The sequence below is a fragment of the Cygnus atratus genome, chromosome 5, assembly GCF_013377495.2.
Source record: "Cygnus atratus isolate AKBS03 ecotype Queensland, Australia chromosome 5, CAtr_DNAZoo_HiC_assembly, whole genome shotgun sequence".
NCBI classification, from domain to species: Eukaryota; Metazoa; Chordata; class Aves; order Anseriformes; family Anatidae; genus Cygnus; species Cygnus atratus.
Genome location: NC_066366.1, coordinates 21,651,416 through 21,675,755, shown reverse-complemented (window position 1 = coordinate 21,675,755; position 24,340 = coordinate 21,651,416). Strand labels below are relative to the sequence as shown.

At 33.8% G+C, this 24,340-nt stretch overlaps 1 protein-coding gene across 6 annotated transcripts in view; it reads right to left on the bottom strand.

Moving 5' to 3' along the window:
- STRN3 (striatin 3) overlaps positions 1-24,340 on the bottom strand; it is a 61,678-nt gene continuing 37,338 nt past the window's right edge. For 3 of the 6 annotated variants that reach the window (XM_035552061.2, XM_050711068.1, XM_035552062.2), the window contains 10 exons: positions 20,613-20,753; positions 14,892-15,025; positions 8,466-8,641; positions 8,287-8,334; positions 7,011-7,132; positions 5,395-5,562; positions 4,982-5,122; positions 3,474-3,581; positions 3,066-3,152; positions 1,211-2,929 (listed from right to left, as the gene is read on the bottom strand). In XM_035552061.2, coding sequence (XP_035407954.1) covers positions 2,760-2,929; positions 3,066-3,152; positions 3,474-3,581; positions 4,982-5,122; positions 5,395-5,562; positions 7,011-7,132; positions 8,287-8,334; positions 8,466-8,641; positions 14,892-15,025; positions 20,613-20,753 — 1,295 coding nt within the window. In that variant the 3' untranslated portion in view covers positions 1,211-2,759. Of the gene's footprint in view, positions 197-1,210; positions 2,930-3,065; positions 3,153-3,473; positions 3,582-4,981; positions 5,123-5,394; positions 5,563-7,010; positions 7,133-8,286; positions 8,335-8,465; positions 8,642-14,891; positions 15,026-20,612; positions 20,754-24,340 lie in introns of those variants that run through there. The other 3 variants (XM_035552060.2, XM_035552059.2, XM_035552065.2) reach the window with 3 other exon arrangements.

Here is a 24,340-nt window from a genome sequence, read left to right as displayed (position 1 = left end):
TTTTAATACAACTCAAAAAAGTAAATGTTATGCATGGCAATGTTTATTAAACAATCACATTTCATTTAAGCATTAAAATGCAGCAGTCTGGAAAAGCTGCCAGAAACAATGTTTGGCTTCAGAAAAGGCGATCATGAAATTACTTCCAATAAAATTCAAATACTCTCTTGTCTGTTGATTAGTTGAATGCTTTAGACTGTAAGGAAAAAAAGTGCAAATCAGCTGAATGTCACTTTCAAAAGTAAAGTCTTAGTGTCCTACAAGCAGTTATTGAAAGGCCTCACCTCAAATCTTCATGATAAAGGACAATATTATCCAATTCCTATACAATTATTATTTACTGTAGCACATTTTAAACAATATAACATTACTACTAAAACAAAATTATTTTCAGAATATAACTGTAGTATTCTGGCTACCATGGGCACCTTTTTTCCTTTTTTTTTAATCTAATTTGCTTGACATGAGATGGCATGAGATACTTCTGAACTTGAAACTTACATGGAACAATACAGTAAGAACCACTTATAGGAACATGTTCCACCTAAATGTAATTTATACCTAAATGTACTATTTTTGCATGAAAATCTAAGATTCATATTGCGGTATTCTGTTTCTACTGATACACTTTCAGGGAAGTGACTTATCACGGAGTTGCTAAATGTTGACCTGTTGCTCAGCCTTTTACAAAGACAACTGCCCTTTTGCACATCATCTTTATTGGAGGACTTGGAAAGAAGTGGACAAAGGTTAATAGATAACATTTGACATAGGGACAAATTGTAAGCATTGAAAAAAAACAATGAGGGTTTTGTTTTGTTTTTACATTCAACACAGTGATGCCAAGGCAGTTGGAAATAAAACCAGAGCGCTTTCCTGGCTCCTAAATCACTTGAGATCACTTCATATACAGAGATATACAAAAGCAGCATGCTTATTTTATAAGGGCTCTAAAAATACATTAGTAATTTTTCAATTTGTTCTTGTAAAAAAGCTTTAAAAACACTGTGGAAACATGTTCTTATATGTGGGTGCTGCTGCTTGAAACAGATGTTGACATCGAGACAACTATTACAACTTTTGAAAAGCAGAGCAGCTTATAAGCATAATAAACAAATGATCATTTTGCAAAAATTTAGACCTAATTTAGTAACTTGTAGAATGACACTTTCAAACTGTGCAACACAAAATAATGTAGCCAACAGTAACATACAGGTACACCATTTAATATTTATTATATGCATTTTATATACATTATTTTTCAACAGCTGTACTTCTGCTATGTGGTACAATCTTAAAAATTTGCTGATTCATAGTTTGTAAAACAGAAACCTTACAAAACTCATCAAAACTCGCAAACTGATCAGAAAAGTTTTGTGGAAGACTAGAAAAAATACTTTATTGTATTAATCATGCATTACACAAACAAAATCTTTAGTTACACCATAAACTGAAGCACGTCTGAAAAGAAAATAAAAGCAGGGAATAACTAGTTAAAACACAGCAGATTTATGAATCTTGAATCAACTACTTTTGTATTCTATTCGAAACGCAAATAAAAATATTTTTCACTCCAAAAGTTCTGAAACAAGATTGTTTTTTGGAATCACAACTCCACTCCAGGTACTTAACCAGAGGAAAAAAAATTCTTGGTTTGCAACTTTAGAATTATGAAATGTCCCATTTTCTCATCTATTTTAGACTGTTCAAAGAGTGCCATAATAGATATACAGGGCCCTTTAACACACTACATAAAAGGCTATAAAGACCAACAAAAAGTGAAATAAATAACAATAGGCCATTAGCAAGATGGGTAATCCTTGATAAATAAACTCGTAAATACAGTAAGATGTACAAAATATCACATAGTGATAGGATGCCAAGATTAATTTTTTTTTAAGAGTTCATTGGGGGTGTTAACCCCTCTGTGTTTCATTTAAACACATTTTACAGTCCTTTATTTATGAAGACAGTTATGCGATGATGAAGAATTAGCATCCTTATGCAAGGACTTAGCTGAGCTGTATTAGGCAAAAGAAGGGAAGAGTGTGGTTACACGGCAGCGGGTCAGTGAGATCTCTGTGTTTTAGGGTTCTATAATGCAGAAAAACATTATCAATACAATCTTGAGCACTGTTGTGACAGGCTAAATATATAAAAAGACTTATAAAAACTAGAATTTTATCCAAACATTTTGTGCAACTAATGCTAAAATATTTTAAGTTAAATTTCCTTTTCTTTAAAGCAAAATAAAAGTTTAAAAGGGGAATCTGTGGCATTCAACTGATAAACAGAAGATTACTAAGAGATGAAAAGAAAGCTACTCTTGGAGCTCACTTCCCCCCACAAGAGCACCACATTCCTAACCCTAAGGCAGCACACAGAGTCCAAAATAAAAGTCTTTTGTAAGATCAGACTCCACGTTTGCTTAAAGACACCTAAAGAACAGACATACGCTCAGTTCATATCCAGTCAAGGCTACAAATACTGGTTTTCTTTTTATTCTTTTTTTTTTTTTTTTTTTTTTTTTTTTACTTCTCCCCACCCCCCCCAATACAGTAATTACAGTTAAATGAATGAGCCTGACATTGTTCAAGATGTGGTGACTTTTCACCAACTTATACCTGCCCCACTTAAGAGCCTTCACCCAGGCAGATCAGATGTAGTGTCTTATTGGTAACCTTATTGATGGCAGTGATGCATTCCCTCTTTTTTGTCCAAACAGACCTGCTGTTATGACGCAGGTTTGTTCTGCTGTGTCACACAAACACTTTGGCAAGGGCATCAGCTCCTGCACTGGCAATATATGCTTTTGATGGATGAAATGCTACATCATAAATTGATTCATCCAGCTTTTTCCTATGAGCTGTTATTTCTTGCACACATGTCTTGCTGTCCAAATTCCATAATCTAATGGAACAATCATGGCCTATTTGGGGAAAAAAACAGAAAAGAAAAAAGGAAAAAAAGACAATGTTAGATTTTTGTCAGACACTTAAATGCATCATAAATGCAAAATTCATACAGCATAAATGAAAAATCCATAGAGCATTAAAAACCCTTACTTCCAGACATTAAATAGATTCCGTTAGGATCTACAGCTAGACTTGTGACAGCATCCAAGTGAGCAACCATAGAATGGATCATTTTACCTAAAAGCAAAATAAACAAGTGAATTTCCTGTGAAGTACCGCTTCTTTTAAAAATAATATTCCCATTAAATGCAATCTAGAATAACATGCTTATTTATATTCCAATATCTGAATGCTACAATTCTATTACAAATTATCAGGTTTCAACTACAGACTACATAAGCATATGGGTAAGCGACACACATCTCTCAAAGGCACTCACGTTATAAGCACACCTTTTATCTAACATCTTCATTGGTAGCAATGACAATGATGATCAAAACTGGGCAATAACCTAAATTTTAGTCCAGTAAATGTCCCAAAGGTTCTCTTTACCCTTACCCGTTTTGTTGTCAAAAAATTTGATGTGTCTATCTTCATGAGCTGTAATAGTTACAGGAAGTGTGGGATGACTTACAACCTTGTTAATATGATTACTTGATTGTACACCTGAAAACAAAAACAAGCACAAACATATCCATCTGCCTTAAAGAAAAAAAGCTAAAGTGAGAGTATTTTAGCATTACACTTCAGCACACTCTATTAGCTAATATTATATAAATAATACATTTGGAACAACATCAATAAATATCAATGAATAACAACTTCTTGCTTTACAAGAGATGGACTAAGCCAGGTATATGCTAGCCAATGTTCCTTAAGGTTAAAGCTGTTTATACACATGAAAGATCCTTGAGAGAGATGGCAAAGAAACTGAAGAAAGTACACTGGGGCAACACTAACCAAGCAGAAGCAAACAAATTTTAATGTATGTTTAGTAGACACCTATTATAGCTCCACATCAAAAAAGATTTACCTTGAAAACAAAAAGAAAGAATCAAAATAACCAAAGTCAACCTAACCTACCAGATTGTCAGATATCTTTACATATTTGAGATTAAAGAAACACTGAACAGTTTAGAATCTCTTTAAGGGTTTAGAATACTTTTTAGAAAACACTTTCTGTATTTTGATATGCCAGTGTTTTAAGGACTGTTTCCCTCTTTTTTTTTTTGATTATATTTAAGAGTCTCTCTTCAAGCTAGGAAAGGAATTTCTCCAAGTTGTGATGTTGTTTCTCACTGTCAATGTCAGTTTTGCACAAGCTATCTACTATATAGCTTCTGTGCAGTTTTGTAACCTCTGTCAAAGTCTTTATGTAAGTTACTTAATACTGTAAGTGTAATTACTAACTGAGCTGGACTAATTGGATAGGAGAAACACATGCTCCACTTGCAACATTCTTTTAGATCTCACTTTGAAGACAAGAATGACCAGAAACTGGAGGTTTTTTGTTTGTTTTTTTCAAAACACTCTCATAGGTTCAAGAAAATGAAGTATGGAATAAAGACCCTCTATTTAGACTGTCAACAGCTATATACAATTCTCAGTGATGAGCTATGTCTTCATAGCATGTTATTCGTAGCAACAGAATTTCTAATAATCAATGTTCCACAGGAGAGAGGATTTAAGCACAACCTGTACAGATTCGACACTGAACTAATCTTCTGCTTAATTTACTTCTTTCTTATGATCTTCCATATCGAAGCTATATGATGAAAACTCTGTATTTTACTACACAATTCAGACAACTGAATCCAGAGAAAGCCTAACTTAGAGAACAAAAACTGTTGCTTTTGCTATCTCTAACAGCTTTCAAATCCTCCTAACCCACAACCTTTTCAACTGCGTCAGTTCCAAACATCTTTAGATATCTAGCCAACTTAAGACATCAAATGACATAATGCAGGTAAGGTGCATAAGCTTTTCTTTTAGTTTGCCATATAGTAAAACTTGGATAAAGGTACCTCATCCAAGATGGGTATTTAATAGAAAAGAGCTTTACTTACCAGACTCTATTTGCGATGAAAGCATTACCACTGACTGGGATGTTTCTAAATCATAGATGACTGTGCTGCCAGTGTTAAAAGATGCCACCATATGTGCAGGATCACAACCTATAAAGTCAACTGACGTAGGTATTCCATGCTCTAGAAAGTGAAAGAATTGTCTTTACAAAGAAACACTTTAAAATTCTTCAGAGTTTAAACGTTAAGTTTGTTCTATACTCATACAATAATGAAGAAAACGTTCCCTTTAGAGTAATGCTGCACCACCAGGATTATCTGATTAAAAGATCTTTTCCCGTTAGTCCTGTTATCTAGTGTTGAAAAATAGAGACAACAAGCCTAGACATATCATAAACTGTCTCATGACAGATTTTCAAAACCAAAATTTCACTGCAAAAAAAAAAACAACCTACCTTTCTCTCCATTGTAAGTGCAAATACAGGGAATTTTTTCTGGTGGGTTCCATAATCTAATAGTGCCATCTGCTGAACAAGATAGTAAGTGATTCTTTACACCGCTGTAAGCGAGACCCCAGACTGCATCTGTGTGAGCAAGTAATGTGCCAGCTAGAACGTTTGGCTCTGGAAAAACAAAAATTTAGGAATTAAATATTTCTTATACCTCAAAATAAATTAAATTCCACAAATATCCCATAGAGTAAAAGATTTACAGAATGATAAATTAATTTATCTGTGCTCTAACAGATCTGTTGGTTGTAATCATGTACCTATTCTGTAAGTATCAGTAAGAGGAAAATCTAAATAAGTGCCAAACATTCAGTGTGAGCATGAATTCTGAACAAACTGGAATGCATATAAAAAACTAAATTCAGGACAGGTACTTCTGCATTTGTTTTATTCAAGTAGTTTTCTAGAATACAAACAGATTAGATTCACAAACAAAATGGTCCACTACAATGCATGTGAATAATCAGTGCAATGAATAACATTGCCCCACTATTCATCAGAATAGTTTCAGAGAAATTTTGAACATATTCATGCAGCTAGCTAATAAACTGAGATTTTAACATTTAAATAGCTTGTTATCAGCAAATCATATTTGTAGCCTAATAACTCCTTTAGTCATTTGTTGAAATTACATATAAACATATACAACCTGTAACTGAAATTAAATCACTTTAAAAAAAAGTAAAAAGAAACAATTCTTCCCTAGGGTGGCTATAAGAAGCAAAGAAGTGAGAATGGCCATTATTATTTATCAAGAAAGCAAGAGAAGGGAAAGAAATCAATCAAAAATTTTTTTTTTTAAATTTTATCCTTAAAACAGCAGCTAGAATATTACACAGTAGGTCATTTTTCACAACTTCTGCAAACTATCTCTTTTTCCAGAATGATGCACACCTGTTACCGCCACCTCTCAGAGGGGCTGACTTCTTTCATTCAAATTTACCATCTTAAGGATGCTTGGTTGCAGCCTCTTCTTTGTATAAGATGCAAAAACACCTAACAAACTCAACTTCCCACATTTCTGAGCTCTTTAAACACTGACGACTTTGCTGTAATGTTTCTAAAAAAAACAGTGTACTCTGCTGACACAGGGGAATGCTTTAAAGCTCTCAGGTACCCTAATATCAAAACAAGATTACTTCTAACGTGGAATAAAGAAACACAACCATATTTTTTCAACAATTACAACTAATCTTAGTTTTCTGAGAATTTCCTATCAGAATAAATAAAAAATCATTCCAAAATCTGGAATTTTGCTGCGAAGTAGTAAAGCACACTCCTTAAAAAATAACAGATGTAACTCATTTCTTCTTTATTATTTAGACCTCATGACAAGTGAGGTCTAATGACAGTCTTTCTGCTACAGTTCTACAAAGTATGTCACCAATGCAAGTGAAATAACGAGTATTTACCACACACAAAAAAAGCTGAAAAACAAAACAATTTAGTTAATAAATGACATTCACATTCCACAAAAGCTTTAGAAAACAGATTATTGTCAAGCAGAAAATTAATGTTCAAGATAATGGTTATCAGTTGTTTATCTTTTAAAAGGTACTTACCATAGGTATCATACGGGTCAACATTAGGGCTAGGCATGTTCCACCACTGGATGGTTGCATCAATACCACCACTGAAACACTGTTCTCCATTAGAACTAATTGCCAAAGACAATACAGGTCCACTATTGGGAGACAGAACAAGAAGTTTACTGATACTGCCAACAGTATAAAGGTTAAAATTTTGCTATTTAAAAATAGAACAAAACAAACAAAAAGTCCCACACTAGACTGGACTAACTAGTTACAGAAAAAAATGTGAATTCCAAAGAAACAGTTCTGTTAGAACATATATTAAATCTGAACAAATTACACCAACCAGTATTAAAATATTGAAGTATATATGACAAATTAACTAAACTATCAAAATTTAACCAATTCAAGGAACGTGGTCTTATTTCAACAGAAACTACATCTGTGAAGCATGAGTTTTTACGGAGCTTCCATGCGAATCTAATAACTATTTGTGCTGACAGAGGTGGTTCCAGCCCCCTGCCACCAAAACCATTAACTTTCTCAGACAGAAACCTACGCTCCAGTAAACTGGTTCATAAAGATAATCCTAGGAGTACTTTTTGGTCAAGATTAGACTACTCCTGGTTTAACTTCTTGAATCTGTTTGCTGCGATACTAGACAAGCACAACCTGTAGCTCAAAGGAAGCAGCAACTCTGGACACACCACTAAGTCAAGGTTTAACTGTCTTGTAAAACAACGCCCCCAAATTAGATGGCTCATGACAGGCCATGCTCAGGATACAAAGTCTATTGGTTGTTTAAGTGCAGATGAGCAAGCTACAATTACATATTTGAAGGTGGTGAAAATAGTTTACTGACTAGATCCACCAACATACTCAAAAGAGTGAGGAACAAAGCTGAACTCCACGTTTAGTCCATTTTTTTTTCCTGATGATTGCAAGTGTACTTTTCATTTCTCAGACCTATATCTGAGGACTACTATGTTAGACTATGGAAGTCTACTTTATCTATCTTCTTTACATATTAAAAAAATACAGTCCAAGACATATGCATTGCTCAGGCAATTTCATCATCTTCTTCCCCTTGCAACTAACTACATTTGCTACTTCCTGCCCTTTTTGCTTTACTACGGACTCTGCAAGTCATGAGACAGGCTCAGTATTTGCCTGGTTTTAAAGAGCATAATTTTGTCTATCTGATGTAAAAATATAATACATTTGTAGCCTTCAAGGTGAAAAGTATTATGAATCCAGGAGATGATGACAACATATTTATCAAACAGTAATTCTGTCAAACACTTACATGTGGGCCCTAAATGTGTAGATGGGTTCTACATCTAAAGAGGCACTCCTGAAAGAAGAAGAAAAGTAATTACACTAAATGAAATCTCTACTGAAAAACTTTGAAAATGTTTAAGAGTTTAATCAATTTCAAAGGCTTTTAAAACACAACTGATGCTTTATAAAAACCCATATACTTGCTTTTTGGCAGGAACTGTTTTCTGCAAATTCCAAAGTTTTAGAGTATGGTCCTCAGAGGCTGTAACCAGCACAGGCTCTACAGGATGAAAAGCTAATGCCCGCACTCCATCAAAATGACTGCGTAGCGTATACTTAGGGTTCCATGTCTTTCGGAAGGCATCTTTATTAGCTGGCAGCTTAAAAATGAAAAGGAGTAATTTTATGTGAGTTTAAAAATTTGTCTACTTGTACTTTAGAAAAAATATGCTATTTTTGATTCAGTTAATACATATTCAACCTTAAACATGCATTTATCTATTGATCTACCTAATATGCATATACAAGTCCACCTCTGGCATGCAAAGTAGTCTGCATTTTTTTTTCCCCACTGTAATAGCTTTTGTTCCACGGTGGAAAAGAGTATAATGCTGAATATACAAATAAGCAGCTTTCATTTTCAAAATTTGGTTGTAATCCTTTTGTGCAATGATACCGTCATTCTTCTTCCCCGAAGAAAGGTATTGGCTTCATTGCTTATAATGTTCTCTGTACTCAAGGAAGAGATTACAACTGTCAAAAGCTCATTTATCACTTAAACGCAATAAAAATAAGCTTCAGGCCCCCAGTGAGTGATCTTCCTCAGATGAACAGCTTGACTGAGAACCAAACATAACTCTTGAATAATTCTATGTACTGAGTAATACATGTACAGATAAATAGTTAATTCAAATCTTAATAAATGTTATCATTTTAAACATAAAATTATATAAAAATATTATTTGAAAGTCTTTAATATATTTGAAAGCTTGAAATAAATTTGTGAGGCAATAACTTAGTTAACTATGTGAAACAATACATACAAATTTTATATGTTGTGAACATACAATTTATACTCTTCACCTACAAACAATTAGGCTAAAAACACAAATTATAACTGCTTAGTATTAATCCTCAGTACCTTGGAAAAGTTACAGTCACTGGAAGAGGTTTTCTGGTAAGAAAAAGTAATTTAGAGCTCTGAGTATAATTTATATTAACCAGAGAGTAGAGAAGACACATAAAAACCTACACTGCACTTATTCTAAACCTCCATTCAAGGAGAAATACATATACTCCTCTCTTCCTCTTAAGTAATTATAAAGGGAGCTTAGAGAACTGACTTAAGTTAGATAACCAAAATTAGCAAATGAAGAATGAATGGAAACTAATTCTATACTCTGCATTACACACTATCTATTCACCATGTATATTTTAAAAGCAGTTTGCAATTGTAGGCCAGAATCTCTCAGTAACACTAAAAAGATATTAAAATCTCTCATATGTAATAAAATCTCAGTACCTTCCTTATGTCTGGCAGGACTGAAAATAAGTTATCAGATCATAACGTTAGATACACTAATAACTATTCTTGGACCAAATCTCCAGCCTGAACCAAATTTCCACTACTCAAACAAAATCTGATTATATCCAATCAGAATAAATAGACTCAGACAATACAATTACTGTTCTGAGTTACAGATATGCAGAGACATTTGCTTTTCCTATATACATATTTATATACATATACTTATTTATATACATATACATACATACATATACATATATATATATATATAAAAATGCAAACCATGCCAAATTCAGATCAAGAAACAAATCTGTTTTACTAGATGTGCAACCTGGATGCTTTTTTTTTTTTTTTTTAATTACCATGTAACAAATGCACTTGATAATAAAAGTATTTTGTTTTTAATCTTCCTCCTCCCCAGCATACTGAATATCACAATATCTTCAATTGAAATTTAAGTTATTTAGAACTATACTGCATATTATGTACAACCTTCATACAAAGAATCATTTTTTTATTTCAGGGAACAGCGTGGGATTCTGGTGCTCTGTATTAAACTTATTAGTTTTCAGTCAAAACAGCTTCTTTACTCACCTAAGGCTAAAGTGGATGAGAAAGAGAAAAATATATATATTTCTAGGAAACAGAGTTCCTTAGTATTCTTAATCCTCATTATAGGAAATGCATTCATCTATCTGGCTAACTTATGCACATGTAGCAAACTGAGGCTTACAGAAATTTAAGCCAAACATTTGTAATGTGTAATGGTTAATTTTATCGTATTATAACCCAGATTAAAGAATAGACTTCAGAATTCTTTGAAGATTTGCACTCATAACACATTCATTTTTCTTACAGTTGTGATGAACAGCCATTCAATAAAAGCAGGACTAAGTACACGTGTCCTTATTTAACAAGGAAAATTCAAGTCTTTTGTTGCTGTTCTTAAAATGGCTATTGCAATGGTAACTTCGTTCTCAGACATGCAGAGCAATCTGCTAAAATGCAAGGTACCAAATTTTCAGAACTTCCTACATTAAATATGGCTTTAAAGCCTTAAAGTTTTTAAAACAGATTTCAGTATCGTGCTTGTTTTAGAAAATACCGTGTACACCTTCCGAGAAATCTAGTTACACGTATGAACAGATGATTTTGGTTTAATTCCCATTGTCCACATTTCCAATGAACCTTGAAATCCTTACTACAATCAAGAGAACAACTAACACATCTTTAAAACAGAGATCCTTGTAACCTCTAAGAAAAAAACACAGTAGTCTATTTCAAAAAAAAAAAAGTGTACCTCACGAAAACACAATCAAGGAACTTGGAAACGATATTTGCTGATTACAAAGAATAAATGTGATCTACACAATAGGGCAGGGCAAAATAGAACAGTAATAATATGTGATACTGCATCAATGTTATAAGGTATTGCAAATCGGAAGCCTCTCTGAACAGAAAGGCATGGGAACACTGCCCCATAAAGTCTTCTGTCCTACTGTAAATGTCAGAAGTTAAAGAAAATCAAGATAAGACAGACTAGAGCACCATTCATTCAGCTTTAAGAGCTCCTTCTCCCTTTTCTCCTAAACTTCAGCGGACAGGACCAAGAGGGGTCAGCTTGATCCTAGTTCCTGGAACAATAAGAGGCCACAGAGCAAATGCTTGGAATAGTAGGGTCTACCAGAAACAACCTCATTATCCCAACGACCCCACAAACACACATAAGAATTATGTCTAGCCCAAGAGACACAAAACACTAAAAACAGCAACAACAACACTTAACCACAATCTCCTGAAACTTAGAGTACAATAGAAAATAACAACACCACATATCAACCTTACCATACAAAAAAAGAAAACACTAAACAGATTAGGGAAACAAATAGAATTGGAAATGCCTACTTCATAATACTTGTCCAACCTAATCTAATAGGAATTGTTTTTGCCTTTATTTTGTTTGTCTGTATGGGAATACAAGGAAAACTCCTCATTCTGCTTTACAAACCACCAGGGAAACAAACTGGGGAAAAAAAAAGGCATAGGGAGGGAAGCTCTTCCCCACAGTCAACAGAATCCTTATGGCACAGTAAGGAGACTTGCATCCTTCTCTGACTATCGCAATTAACTGCTCACCTACAGCAATAACAAAAATAAGAAAATAATACTTAGTAACTGTAGTCAGTATCTTTTAATCTTTTAATGTTATTTTTTTTTAATATGTTGCAGCTTAGGAGATTTCCAAATGTAGATGCTCTGATAAATGAGGACTTTTGGATATGCCACCAAAAACTACCACCATCCTGTGCAGGTATAGAATCAAGATTATATGATTTAATTGGAATATTTGATTTAATAATAACATCGCTTCCTCAGGGTACAAACAGCTGCGTGCACTAAAGTAAATATTATAAACTACGTATTGAAATACATGACTATAGATGACTGTACTCTGTTACAGTATCTACACCTTAAATGACTAGTCTTGTGGACAATTTGTGCACTAATATATTCCCATACAGAAAAATATTCAGCTACAGCTAAAATTCTAAATATTTAAAATTTAATCCCCATCCTGCGCACATATTCTCTCCTTTTCAAAATATGACCCTCATCAAGGAGTGATATACAGAAGCTAGTGGAGGCCTGCTGTGGTTTTTGGGAGGGTGGGGAGGTTGTCTTTTGTGTGTGTTTTGTTTTTTTTTTTTTCCCACTATAATAGTTCACACCTGAGTTATTTGAGGAGTATGGAACTACTGCAAGCAAAATGCAAGTGAAATTATTGAATGTGCAGTGGTTTTTTTGGTTTTAACTTAAACATTAACTTAGCTTAACATCAGCTGCTCATCTGAAGACTTACTGGAAAAACAGGTGGCTTCAGCGAGGGTTACAGAGGCAAGATACTAACGTTCTTCAAGTACTGTATTACAAGTACAGGCTAAGAAATGGTCTTACTGTATTGCACATACATAGTTATGTGGAAGCTACTTCAGAAATTAGGGACTACGAAGGAATTTTTAACCTGAAAGAACATCGTGATGGGGAACTAATACCATCTGAATTTCAGTCTCTTTAGATCCACACCAGGACAAAGATTGCCTTATTCTTAAATAAAAGTATTAATAAAACTTTTCCATCTGTGTTATTTGATACTCCAAGTTTATCTTTTCTGACATAGGAGGAAGTCAGAAACGACCACGTATTTTTCAGATACTCTTGTGAAAGTCCCTAAGAGCACTGCAGAGGAAGCAGAGAAAAATGAATTAAGGTTACAGCCAACCACTTCTCATTCCTATTTGGTGAATAACCTAATCTGAAGGGGAAAAACTTATTCCTATCTCCTGTGTCCTATATCAGCCAGATAATCATGAATTAGATGATCGCCTCATACACCTCCCAAACCAAGCTGTAAATCAAGAACCTTTAATGAAAAGGTTTTGATGAAAAACTTTTGAAAATCCAACTACTCTGACATACCCATCAGTAAAATGGGAACAACACCAAAGAAAAACCACCAACAGAAACTAAGTTCAGTAGATTCATCTGAAATTCTAAACTGCTTTATATTCTCTCCCAAGCAAGTAATAATAATTTAGAAATTCAGAAATATATAATAATTTAGAAATTAACCAAAGTAGTAAATAAAACACTATGTAAAAAACCCAAACTACTCAATTTCATAATCCCCAGTGGAATTTAGTACAGGTCAGAAACCTGCAGGTTAGGGTACTATTTTACCACCAGTTCTGGACGTTTCAAATTTAAGCACCCTTAAAGCATGTTCAACAATAACGTTATCAAAAAATCTTTTCTTCCATATCCACTTATTCATAGATTTTATTGAAATTTTTTAAATAAGTATTATTTTCTACACATTGCACATGATCCTCATGCCTGTCTACAACATTTTACATATGGAGATTTTTGTTATATAGAAGGCAAAATCCTGAGAAGAATAAGATGCAAAGAGCTGAAAATGATCTTTGATTTTAAGTTACCTTATTTCTCAGAAGTGTTATGTCATTGAAATGAAACAGACAAACTGAAGATTAACCTTTACTGGGAACAAGACAATATATAAAAGTATGGAAATACTGCAAGTATTTTAAAAAAAGTACTTTCATTAATTTTTATACAGTTCAATAACAGAAGGATAGATAATTAATGTTTTCATTTGTGATTGAGGAAATATAACTATGCAACACCCTACAATAAGGGAGAAATGTAGGTTTTAATTGCTGTAATGAAGTACTAATATTTCTACCCATTACAAATACAGAAGTACAACTATGATTAAGTAAAAGCTGTGTAGTTTAAGTATTTTCAGACCCTGTAAAAAGCTATAAACAATTTATTTCTTCACGTTGCAGGTTCTAAGATTTTAATAAAAACCCTAGTAGTGTTTTCCAATACAAACATGCTGCATCTAACTTGAAAAGTTATACATAGTTATAGAAACAAAGTGAGGTACCTTAACAAAGCCAAAAAAACACAAGACACTTTACAGTACATTATGTAAGACTTACCTGAACATTTCCCTAATCAGGCAAATTTACCAGCCAATGAAAACAATATTAATTCGAGAAAACACTACTGGCAGTAGCTTAATTAATATGGTGAAAAGAATCTCAGAACTCTTAAGATAATAATAAAAATATTCCCTAAAAGTTTATATCTGAAATATATAACAATGTATATTCTATGCTGTTAACTGTATATAAACATGAAGAGGGGAGCAAAGACGTTAACATCAATATTTGTGTTTTATGCCATGTCTTCTCAACACTCCATTACAGTGTATCACTGCCATTTCTTTAAAAGAAATTCATGTTAAGAAGTCATTTTATGTCATAGCACATCCCCCCAGAAGAAAAAAAAATGAATAAAATTAAATAAGAAGAAAATAAACAAGTCATCTTACTTAACTTGGATTTCCCAAATTACTTAGCACATTCACAAGGTGCTCCCTCCTCCTCCCATTAAAGTTTTTGCTACTAAAAGCTCTGTTCTCCGCATCTCTTAATATTCAGGGTGGGGGTAGGGAGCAACTATCATAGATTACATTAAACTGTATAAAGAATTTTAAATAAAATTGCACTTACATCATAACTATAGTCTGCATCATTTGTTACTGTCAAGTCTGCAAGGTCTCCAAGGCCCAGTACACTTAACAAAACATCATCAGAACCCATAATAAATGACTTGCCTCCTCCAGATGGAAACGTTATTGGCTCAGCTACAAAGAACAAAACAGTTTCTTTAAGTCTCAATGTAATAATTTAATCTTCGACGAAAAACTGCATTATTCATCACTTACAGGCAAAGCAGAGTTTAGAACTGAACTTGTATGCACTACATACTACATACCAAATAAAACAGAGCATGACAACACGCACACATGTGCAAACACACATTAAAAACAATTCTTAATCATTTCTGACATTTGATTTCAACTTACTTTACACAGACAAATTTTTGTATGTAAAAAGGTCACAAGAATGAAGTGACTTGACTGACATCACTTTGCAAGATCAAAATTATGTCCCAGGTCTCCAAATTATACTTCATTCACTATACCACATTGCCTTTCTACCCATCTGCAAGTAAGTCTCTGTGTTTTATACTAGTCAGACATCTCTATTTGCATGACTAATACTTTTTATCTCAGAAGTTAAAAGCCTCCTGCAAAATCTCTTCTACTTTCAGCTGTCAGATTCAAAAAAGGAAACATCTGTTATTCATGAATTCCCTCCTTCTTAACAGGGATTTGGATTCTAGATGTTTAAAATACACTCAACTGGTATTTGCCTTCGTTAGCTGTGCTTTCCCCAAATTAATATTTAACGTTTCTGTTAATTACCATTTAGAATGGAATAAATACTAGTTATGTATGACCATTCTGAACTCACATCTGAATAATAAAATTTTAAACATTCATCCATATTCTTTACAATCTTCAACAATCCTGTATTACAACTTCTACAATACTAACAAATACCAACTTACCGGTGAGGAATATTACTAAAGGCTTAAACACTGTTATACTTCAGCATATTATTAAAAGCTGCTTTTAGTTATCAATATTCCTTTTTGCGCAAAAATTGGGACATTTGAAAGGTAGAGCACTTTAGACAAACTTCAGCAAAGTATGAACTTCAGCTAAGTGCAAACATCTGTAAAAAGCGCTAAATCTTATTTGACACCTTCAAAAGTTAATTCTCCTTGACTTTTAGATTTCACTGATTTGGAATACAGAGTTATAGTCTCACTGTAATGACACTCCTCAGTTTTAATCCTCTCAGAAAAACCCTGAAGCTCAGAAAATAAAGCTTCCAGAGCTGAAAAATGTCCATAACCTTTTTTTTCCATTACAGAAAGTTCCAAACAAGAGGACTAATAATCAATATATTCCTTTTTTGAAAGTATATCTTTATTATACTACACTGCCACTATGTGAATGATAACCACAGCAGCTGAAGAAAAGTGACTAAATTACAGGTGCCTGCTATCATTGCTAAGGCAATCAGAAGTGTGCAAACAGGAGCCAGCACAGTCAGATCAATAGATAAACTTTAGTATAGACAAAAGCAGCACTTCAAGAGTAAAACAGACTCTAATACTTGGAAACTACTAGACTATTAAAAACACAATCTTATTAGCACAGACAACACAAAGTGTACAATTGCATAAAAAGAGCAAACAGTATTCTGTGTACAATTGTCTCTTTAAAAGATTCACAACCCACGCAAAGGTCTCGACTCAGAATACATTAAATTCACATCCCAAATAGCTTACCATGCCCTTATATAAGCTTTTAATTTTTGTTAGTATTTTACTAGAAAGCTCCATTTGACAGTCTATTCCAAACCACACACATTTTAAAAGAAGCCATATTCCTAGAAAACTCGAAATTATTTTCCATGGTTCCACCTAGTGTTTTATTATGGATTCTTTTTCTGTCATTGTTGTTCAGTCATCCATGCTTACTAGACGAGATCAGGATTTTTAAAGATTGTTATTTTACTAAAAGTGTCTGAGCTGACAGGGAGATGCAATATTTTTACATGAAGCAAGAAAAAAAATATCATAAACATTGTTTGGGTTAACTTAAACCACGAAATCCTCAAATGAATAATATTCCTCCTCAATTACTTAAGACACTAAGATATTCCTGGTTCTTTTCTGACAGAAAAAAAATAAGTGGGAGGAAAAAAGGGATCCCAATACTTTATCTGGAATTTCCAAAACTGACTCACCTCCACCATCTTGACAAGGTCCCAGACTCCTAAGTACAACTATACATTTACAAGCCAAATCTCCCAAGTCTTTATAGTAACAGAAACAGAGCTGCTGATCACTGGGAAAAAGAAACAGTACACTCACTTGACACCTGAGGACGCTTCCCATCCCTGTTGTGATGCTGTCAGTCTTTCTGAGTCTTATTTGATCTTTAGGACAGGACCACAGGGTTTAAATCAACTCCTAAATCTGACATACTAATACTTTGTCACATTAATGCTGTCTGTGCTTAGCAGATCAACCTGCATGAAAATATGCTTTATACTAAAAGTGAAGCACTACCACAGAAAAACAATACCACAGTAAGAGTCTATGCATAAATCTGTCAAACTTCATTTGTATCAGAGGTGAACATCCCTTTATTTAAGGCTTCAAAATTAACGCTATCCAAAATTCAGAAATGTGTTTCTCAACATTAAAGCTGCCAATGTTTATAATACATAGTTTAACTCATTTACACAAATATTTTAAATAAGACATTCAAAAAAAGGTTAAAAGTATTTCAAGTTGTGTGGGTTTTCCTTTTTTTTTTTTTTTTTTTTTTTAAGTATACAGCAGAGAAGTAATACAACAGAAGATGCATGAAGTTATAGCTATCAAAAATAAAGATTCATGCCTGGGCATACCAAAAATGATACATCAATAAATATATGCAAATGATGAAGTTAAATTACTTATCAAATGCTTTTTCGTAAAAAATCAGAATATTTTTCTATCCTAATATCATACGTATGTTTAACTGAGTTTGCAACCAATAAATACCAAATAAAATTATGATAAGTTTTGCATAAAAAGAAACATGTACTAAGTGCATGTGTACTAATTCAATGTAAAAAGTGTACTAATGCAATGATTCAGTATTTGCTTGTCCTTCTTATCCTGAAGTTAGACATCATATACAATCAAGTCAAATTCAACCAGTAATATTTGTACAGAATTAAACTGCTTTAATCAAGTATCTATGTACACGTGATGTTGTTGTCTACTACAGGACATGGACATCTGATCTCATTTTCCAGAAAGTTAACACCTACTACAGAGAAAGTTGCAGTAAGTACCCAAGCAATTAGCTGTTACTACTGTTGGTTTTTTTCTTTGACAGAAAACCACCCCAGTCTATGGATGATCAAAAAGAACAAGAACCCGTGAAAACAGTAATTTGCTATACAACATGTTGGATGAAGAAACATGCTGCAGTTCATTCTGTTTCTCCAAAGATCTTGCAATATGGCAAGATGAAAACACTGATTTTTTACAGCTGAAAATATAAAATTTAATTATAGCAAAACAATTTTCTCATCATATTTAACCAGGCACTTGAGTAAAAAAATAAAAACATTAACTTTTAGAAACGTAAAAGATATTCCCAGCCAATTAGAACCATAGTTCTAATAGAATCATGCTTTCTTCCCTGGCCCCCTAACCCTCACCAGGAAAAAAAGAAACAAGTGAGCTTAAACACTTCATTCTATACATGAAAATAAAGCTACCAACCACTCAATACGTAACAGAACTGGAACACTTTAAGCAGAGTGTAGCATAAATGTTATGTACAGTCATAAGAACATTACAGCTTGGTAATGTTCATTAGGCTAGTGTGCCCCAGAGGACATATGATTGATGCGTAAAGCTGTCTGCAAAAAAACTTAACTTTTAAAACATAGCAGAATAAAAAACTGAGCAATATCAGCACCTTACGATAATGAACTACTTTGCCCTTGTTAAAAAAAACAGACCTTGAAAGAATACAAAGACTACACTAAGTTTGCTTGCTTGTAATTTTGCACCATCTGGTATAAAAAGACAGACTTAAAGAGCCACATAACATCGAGGATAGAATTTCTGACCAAACAGTAAAATTTACACTCTACTATTCCACTTTGAAAGGTATGCAGAAACCACGCGTAACACATACAATAATTAAGATACTCCTGTTACTGCTCTTAATGAATAAAGCTCAGCAAACTGAACTGATAAACTGAAAATGAGCATATTAAGTAGCATGGAAATACAATCCTGAAGGCACACTTTACTTGAGAATAGTTTAGATGATCTTTATTTGAAGTATCATACGGCCTTTGTGCTACCATGTTCAAATTTACTACCTACTTTTTCAGAGAGAATGTTGTGTGCCATATGACTTGAGATATAAAGCCTCTTAAATAGACGAGGGTTACATAACTTGCCCTTAATGCGTTCCTCTGCACAACATGTATGGCCTATGGACTGAGGGACCTGTAACTGTAGGGTCAACATGCCCATAATACCTTCACACAGCCAGAGTAGTCTTACTTAAAATGCCTAGTACAAAGCATCACATTAAAGCACATGGTACTGAGAAGCCTGGTACCTCTCCGGTATCTATCACACCACTTTTATAATGATACTGCAAGATATATGCATATATGTATTAAGCAAGGTGAAACTTCACCAGTAGTAGGTGTTTTTATGTTTGTTTGTGTTTTTTTTTTTTTTTTTTTCCTTTCTCCATGAATTGCACTCTACAGGTGAATTTGATACTGGTGCATCTTTAAACTGTAAATGTAAACAAAGATAAAGAAGGCAGTAAAAAGAAGGCTGAAAGACACTTAATAGTTTAGAAGAGCATTAGAAAATCTCCATGAAAAAATTCAATTTTTCTGCTTGTCTGGGGACAGGAATTTGAGGTGGAGTGGGTGGGATGACAGCAGGGATTATGGAAGAACAGAAGAACCAATAAGCAGCATCAGTAAAACGCAAATTGTTTTGACTTTTAGGATAGCTGATACCATACCAGGGTTTATGGGTCAAAGATAATCCTAAAAGAGCCAAATTTGCATTTGGTGGACTATTATATTTTTTTTCAGTAGAAGACAGATAATTTACACCACATTATTCTCATCTTGAAGTTACTACAATAAAATCTATTGCTTTAAAACTAAAACCTTAAAACTGAAAATGGCAAAAAGCTGAGTAACAAGATTTTCGGCTATTTAGATTATCATTTGCCACTAACTTCCATTGCTTAAGGTAATCCCAAAACGGGAACTAATATTTTGTAAAGAATTGCCTAAGTATACAAAGATGCTATGTAAAATAGGACAAGAGAATTTAAAAATAGTAAATAAACATTAACCTTGCGGAAAAAGAGACAAGTTAGTCTCAAAGCTTAAATAACCACTTCACTTTAAAATGCAAACTGTGTATCAAGTTTAATACTCACCTTTTCCCCCAACCAATCAATAACACCCTATTTGTACAAGGTTTTGCTAACATTGGGTCTGCAAACATGGATTTAATACTGAATAGGTTCAGAACACACAGCTGTACATAAAGTTGTTTGAAAATACTTATAAGAAAGGTCAGTTACGATAAGCCACTGGGATTCAAGCTGTAGTCTCGTAAAACCATTTGGGAAGAGCTGCAAATAATAATGATGTGGCAATCTGCAACTCCGTTAAGCTTTATAGAGGGGACATAAGTTACAGTGTGTGCTTTCTAGAAGAAATCTCCTGTAATATAATAAGTAGCTGAATTTTTTGTACCTTCCTCTGCTCTTGCACCTTCATGATCAGTCATTCTAGAAGAGGGTGACCTAGATTGATTAATGATTCCTGAAGGGATGTGGGGTATCTCATCATCGCCAAGATCTGCTATCATGTCGTGAAGTTTTGTCCTGTTGACTCCTGTAAATTAACGTCAGCAGCAAAAATTCATTTGATTGCTACCGCTTGACTTGACAGAAGTCTAAAAATCTATTAAACTAAGCAAACAAGAACAACTACTAATGGGACCTCATTCAAATAAATACAATGCCTTTTTTTTTCCTTTGTATATTAATAAAATTGATCTTTTGGAAATCAAGAGAAATAAAATGCATTAGATCTAAAACTGCATGCAAACAGTTTGAATTCACCAAATCAAAGAATAACTGCTTTGTGTTCTGCAGATCTATTTTATAATTTCCTGTAGGAGAGAAAAAACCTCAATCTTACATCCCTTGTGAGAAGCCAAACATCAAAAGAACATAATTACTGAACAAAATACACATGAATTAAACATTTGCTAATAGTATTACAGAACTTTAACTGTACTAAACAATTTAACATTGAAACACAGTGCAAATAAAAAATAAGCTTACAAATGAGGGAAAAAGTTCAGATAAATCATAATGGGGGTGCAACAAACAATTAACTTTCCCTGCTTTTGAATGGTGTTCAAGTTATATAAAATGTTTATTAAATACAAGGCTAAGCATGCTTCCACCACTATATGAAACTGCAGATGTATACCACATCTACTATATAAACATGCCACAAGAAATAAAATATACTGAATTATGTGCATTAAATTCATGATGTAGGTACCAGCTAGCAATAGTATGTTTTAATTAAAAAAACTTTTTAATTAAGTTCATTTCTGCTTTCAACTTACAGCTTTCTTATTAAAAAAAGTCTTGAACCATTATGTGAAATTTCAGTGATAGACTCTTTTTAACGAAAACAATCCACAATGATATAAGACATAACCAGATTTTAATCAATAAGGAAGTCCTTGCAGGTATTGCTGCCAGTTATACTGCAGAACATTTTAAACAAAAATGAAGACAGCACGCCTACGCTGACCCCTCAAAAAAACTGCTGTGGAGCATATTTTTCTTTTAAGCTCACTACAGTGCAAATACTTACTACATTTAAAAGGGCATATTAATACTTAAATAACTTTCTAACATATCCATTATTGGTCAAGTAAGCTTTAGGAAGCAATTTATTACACTCCAAGTTGATGTGCCACTTAAATACAAACTAAACAGAGCCTTCATTTTATAAAATAGCAAAAGGTAAACACTACAATAAAAGATCACTTATCAAAAGCAGAACTGTAATGTTTAAACACTTAAACTCTAAAACGCTCTTTGAATTAATACCTGATCATTTCAGATTTTTAGATCTTACTTTGACAAAAATGGTTAAAATATGGTTAAAATTCATGTCATCAAAAATAAGTATCCATCAATAACTGAATATTCTGTAGATAATGCACAGAAAGATCACAATGAAAAATACTTCTGCAAGTGGAATCACGGCAAAAACACTCCATGCATAGGCCAAGAAGGATGTTATATAACTATCCACATGAATAGTTATAAAACACGCTCATTTTGCCAAACAAACTAGAACTCCTTATACTTTTTTGTACTTTTGTTATTCTTCTTACTTTGTTTTATGGAACATGTAGTATTTCAATTAAATCTATGAAAGCTGCTACCCAGAAGTTGATTGAGAACAAAGATGGCTTCCAAAAGTTTCCCTTATGCAACAAAACATACTTCTTGAATGGTTAAGTTTCATTTCACTCCCATATATTAGTGAGTCTAGAAACCTACAATCTCAGGTAATGAAATATTGAAAGTTTTCTTCCCTGGTTATAATGTTTATGTAGAATCATTTCAAATAAATCCAGAAGTAAAGCAATATTATTCCCTTAAGAAAGATAGAGATGATAAAGCAAGGATTAATAGAAAGAGACCTGCTTGAGTTTTGGAAGACATGGTGAAAGCTGATAAAAATTTCTTGCAAAAAGAATTAATAACAGGAACACGCAACATTCCTATAAATGCATGAACAGAAAAGATTTCATTGCAGTTAGACTTGAAAGCACGAGAAGCAGCTATCAGGAGGGTGGGGGGCACAAAGTATGTGGTACAGTCATTGGTCTTATCATATCACAGACGTTGAAGTCCGGAAAATAACATCCCTCATTATACAACTGAAATGACCTTCAAAGTTTTGCTGGCCCACAGTTACACTGCATTTTAAGTCTTGACTGTGTTACTGTCCTTTTGTGCACTTCAGCTTACAGAGTTTGATGATCTATCTACCATATCATCTAATCACTTCTTGTAGACATCAGCAGACTGAAAAGACATGTATTTGCCCTGAAGAGCACAGATCTAAAAAGACTCCTCTGACCAAGGAGGTGAAGGAGGTCCCTCCTCACTCGTATGAGGAATATCTCCCTATGCATCAACAATTTTTTCCAATAGCCACTAAACTGATGTGGTAAAGATCTCATTTCAAAGGTGTACCAGTTAATTGCAGTCAGCAGGTGAGATATTTATAAAAGACATTCTTAAAGGTCTCAACATTCTTAAAGGTCTCAACTGTACAGACTGCAGAGCTTGCTTTTGTGTCTTTTCTATTCCAGTTGCTTGTCAGCCAGCAAGCTGACAGCTTGATGGTGATCATCAGCTGATATACTCTTGAAGATATTATAAAGCAATCACTAAGTTGCATGATAAAAGTAACAACTGATACCCTGAACTGTCTACTTGGATATACTCTTTGCTCTCCAGAAGAAAACACATCTGTCTTCATGTTGATAAACCCAAACTATTCAGGGAAAATGCCAAAAAATAACTTAGGAGATTTTATTCACATCCAAACTGAAAGCACCTTTTGTAAGCGCTCTCATCCTGAACATAAGGGCATGAGAAGATTGCCTCAGAGCACGCTCTGGAGAAGTAACTAGCAGTAGTCCTGCTCACTCTGCTAACCACTGCTATCTTGAGCCAGCCAGTTGTTTAGTATGTCACTACTTAGCAGACTGTCAACCTTGCCATAAGTGTCCTTCAGCAAGTTAAGTCACTTCTTGTCCTTCAGGCATTCACCTCAGAATGGCCCTCAATCCACCACACAATAGAGGGAGAAAGGAGCAGATGTCATTTCAAACTGCTACTCTGTACTTCATGCTAAAAAGTGTCAATGCTCACGATTGGGAGAGCACCACAGAAGACTGTAGAGATTTCTGCTTTCTATTAAGTGTGCCTGCATATCATTGTTGAAGTGTTCTAGATGTTACAAAGATCTTTAAGGATTAGAATGTGCTGACTCCGCATAAGCAGCTATGTTCTAGTCTTCAGGATGAAAGACAACAACCAGTAAACACAAACCTGTTAAGAACAAAAGCAGAATACCTAGAATCTCCTTCAGAGATCAAAAGAGAAAAAAGGTAATCAAATATTCAGCACAAAAAAGCTGTGGTCTGACATGTCAAACAGATTGTATTAGTGCCAAGATGTAAGTCAGAATCTAACAGTGATCCTTCTGCATCAACCTGTGATGCAATCAAGATGGTTAAATCCAAATCGTTCCATAAATAGAAAACAATTAGACTGAAGCAGAAAGAATGAGAGAACTGTCAAGGACCAGGAAAAGAAAAAAAACATCAGTAAAAGCACCTCCATTTAAAGTGATCTAGACATACAATTTAA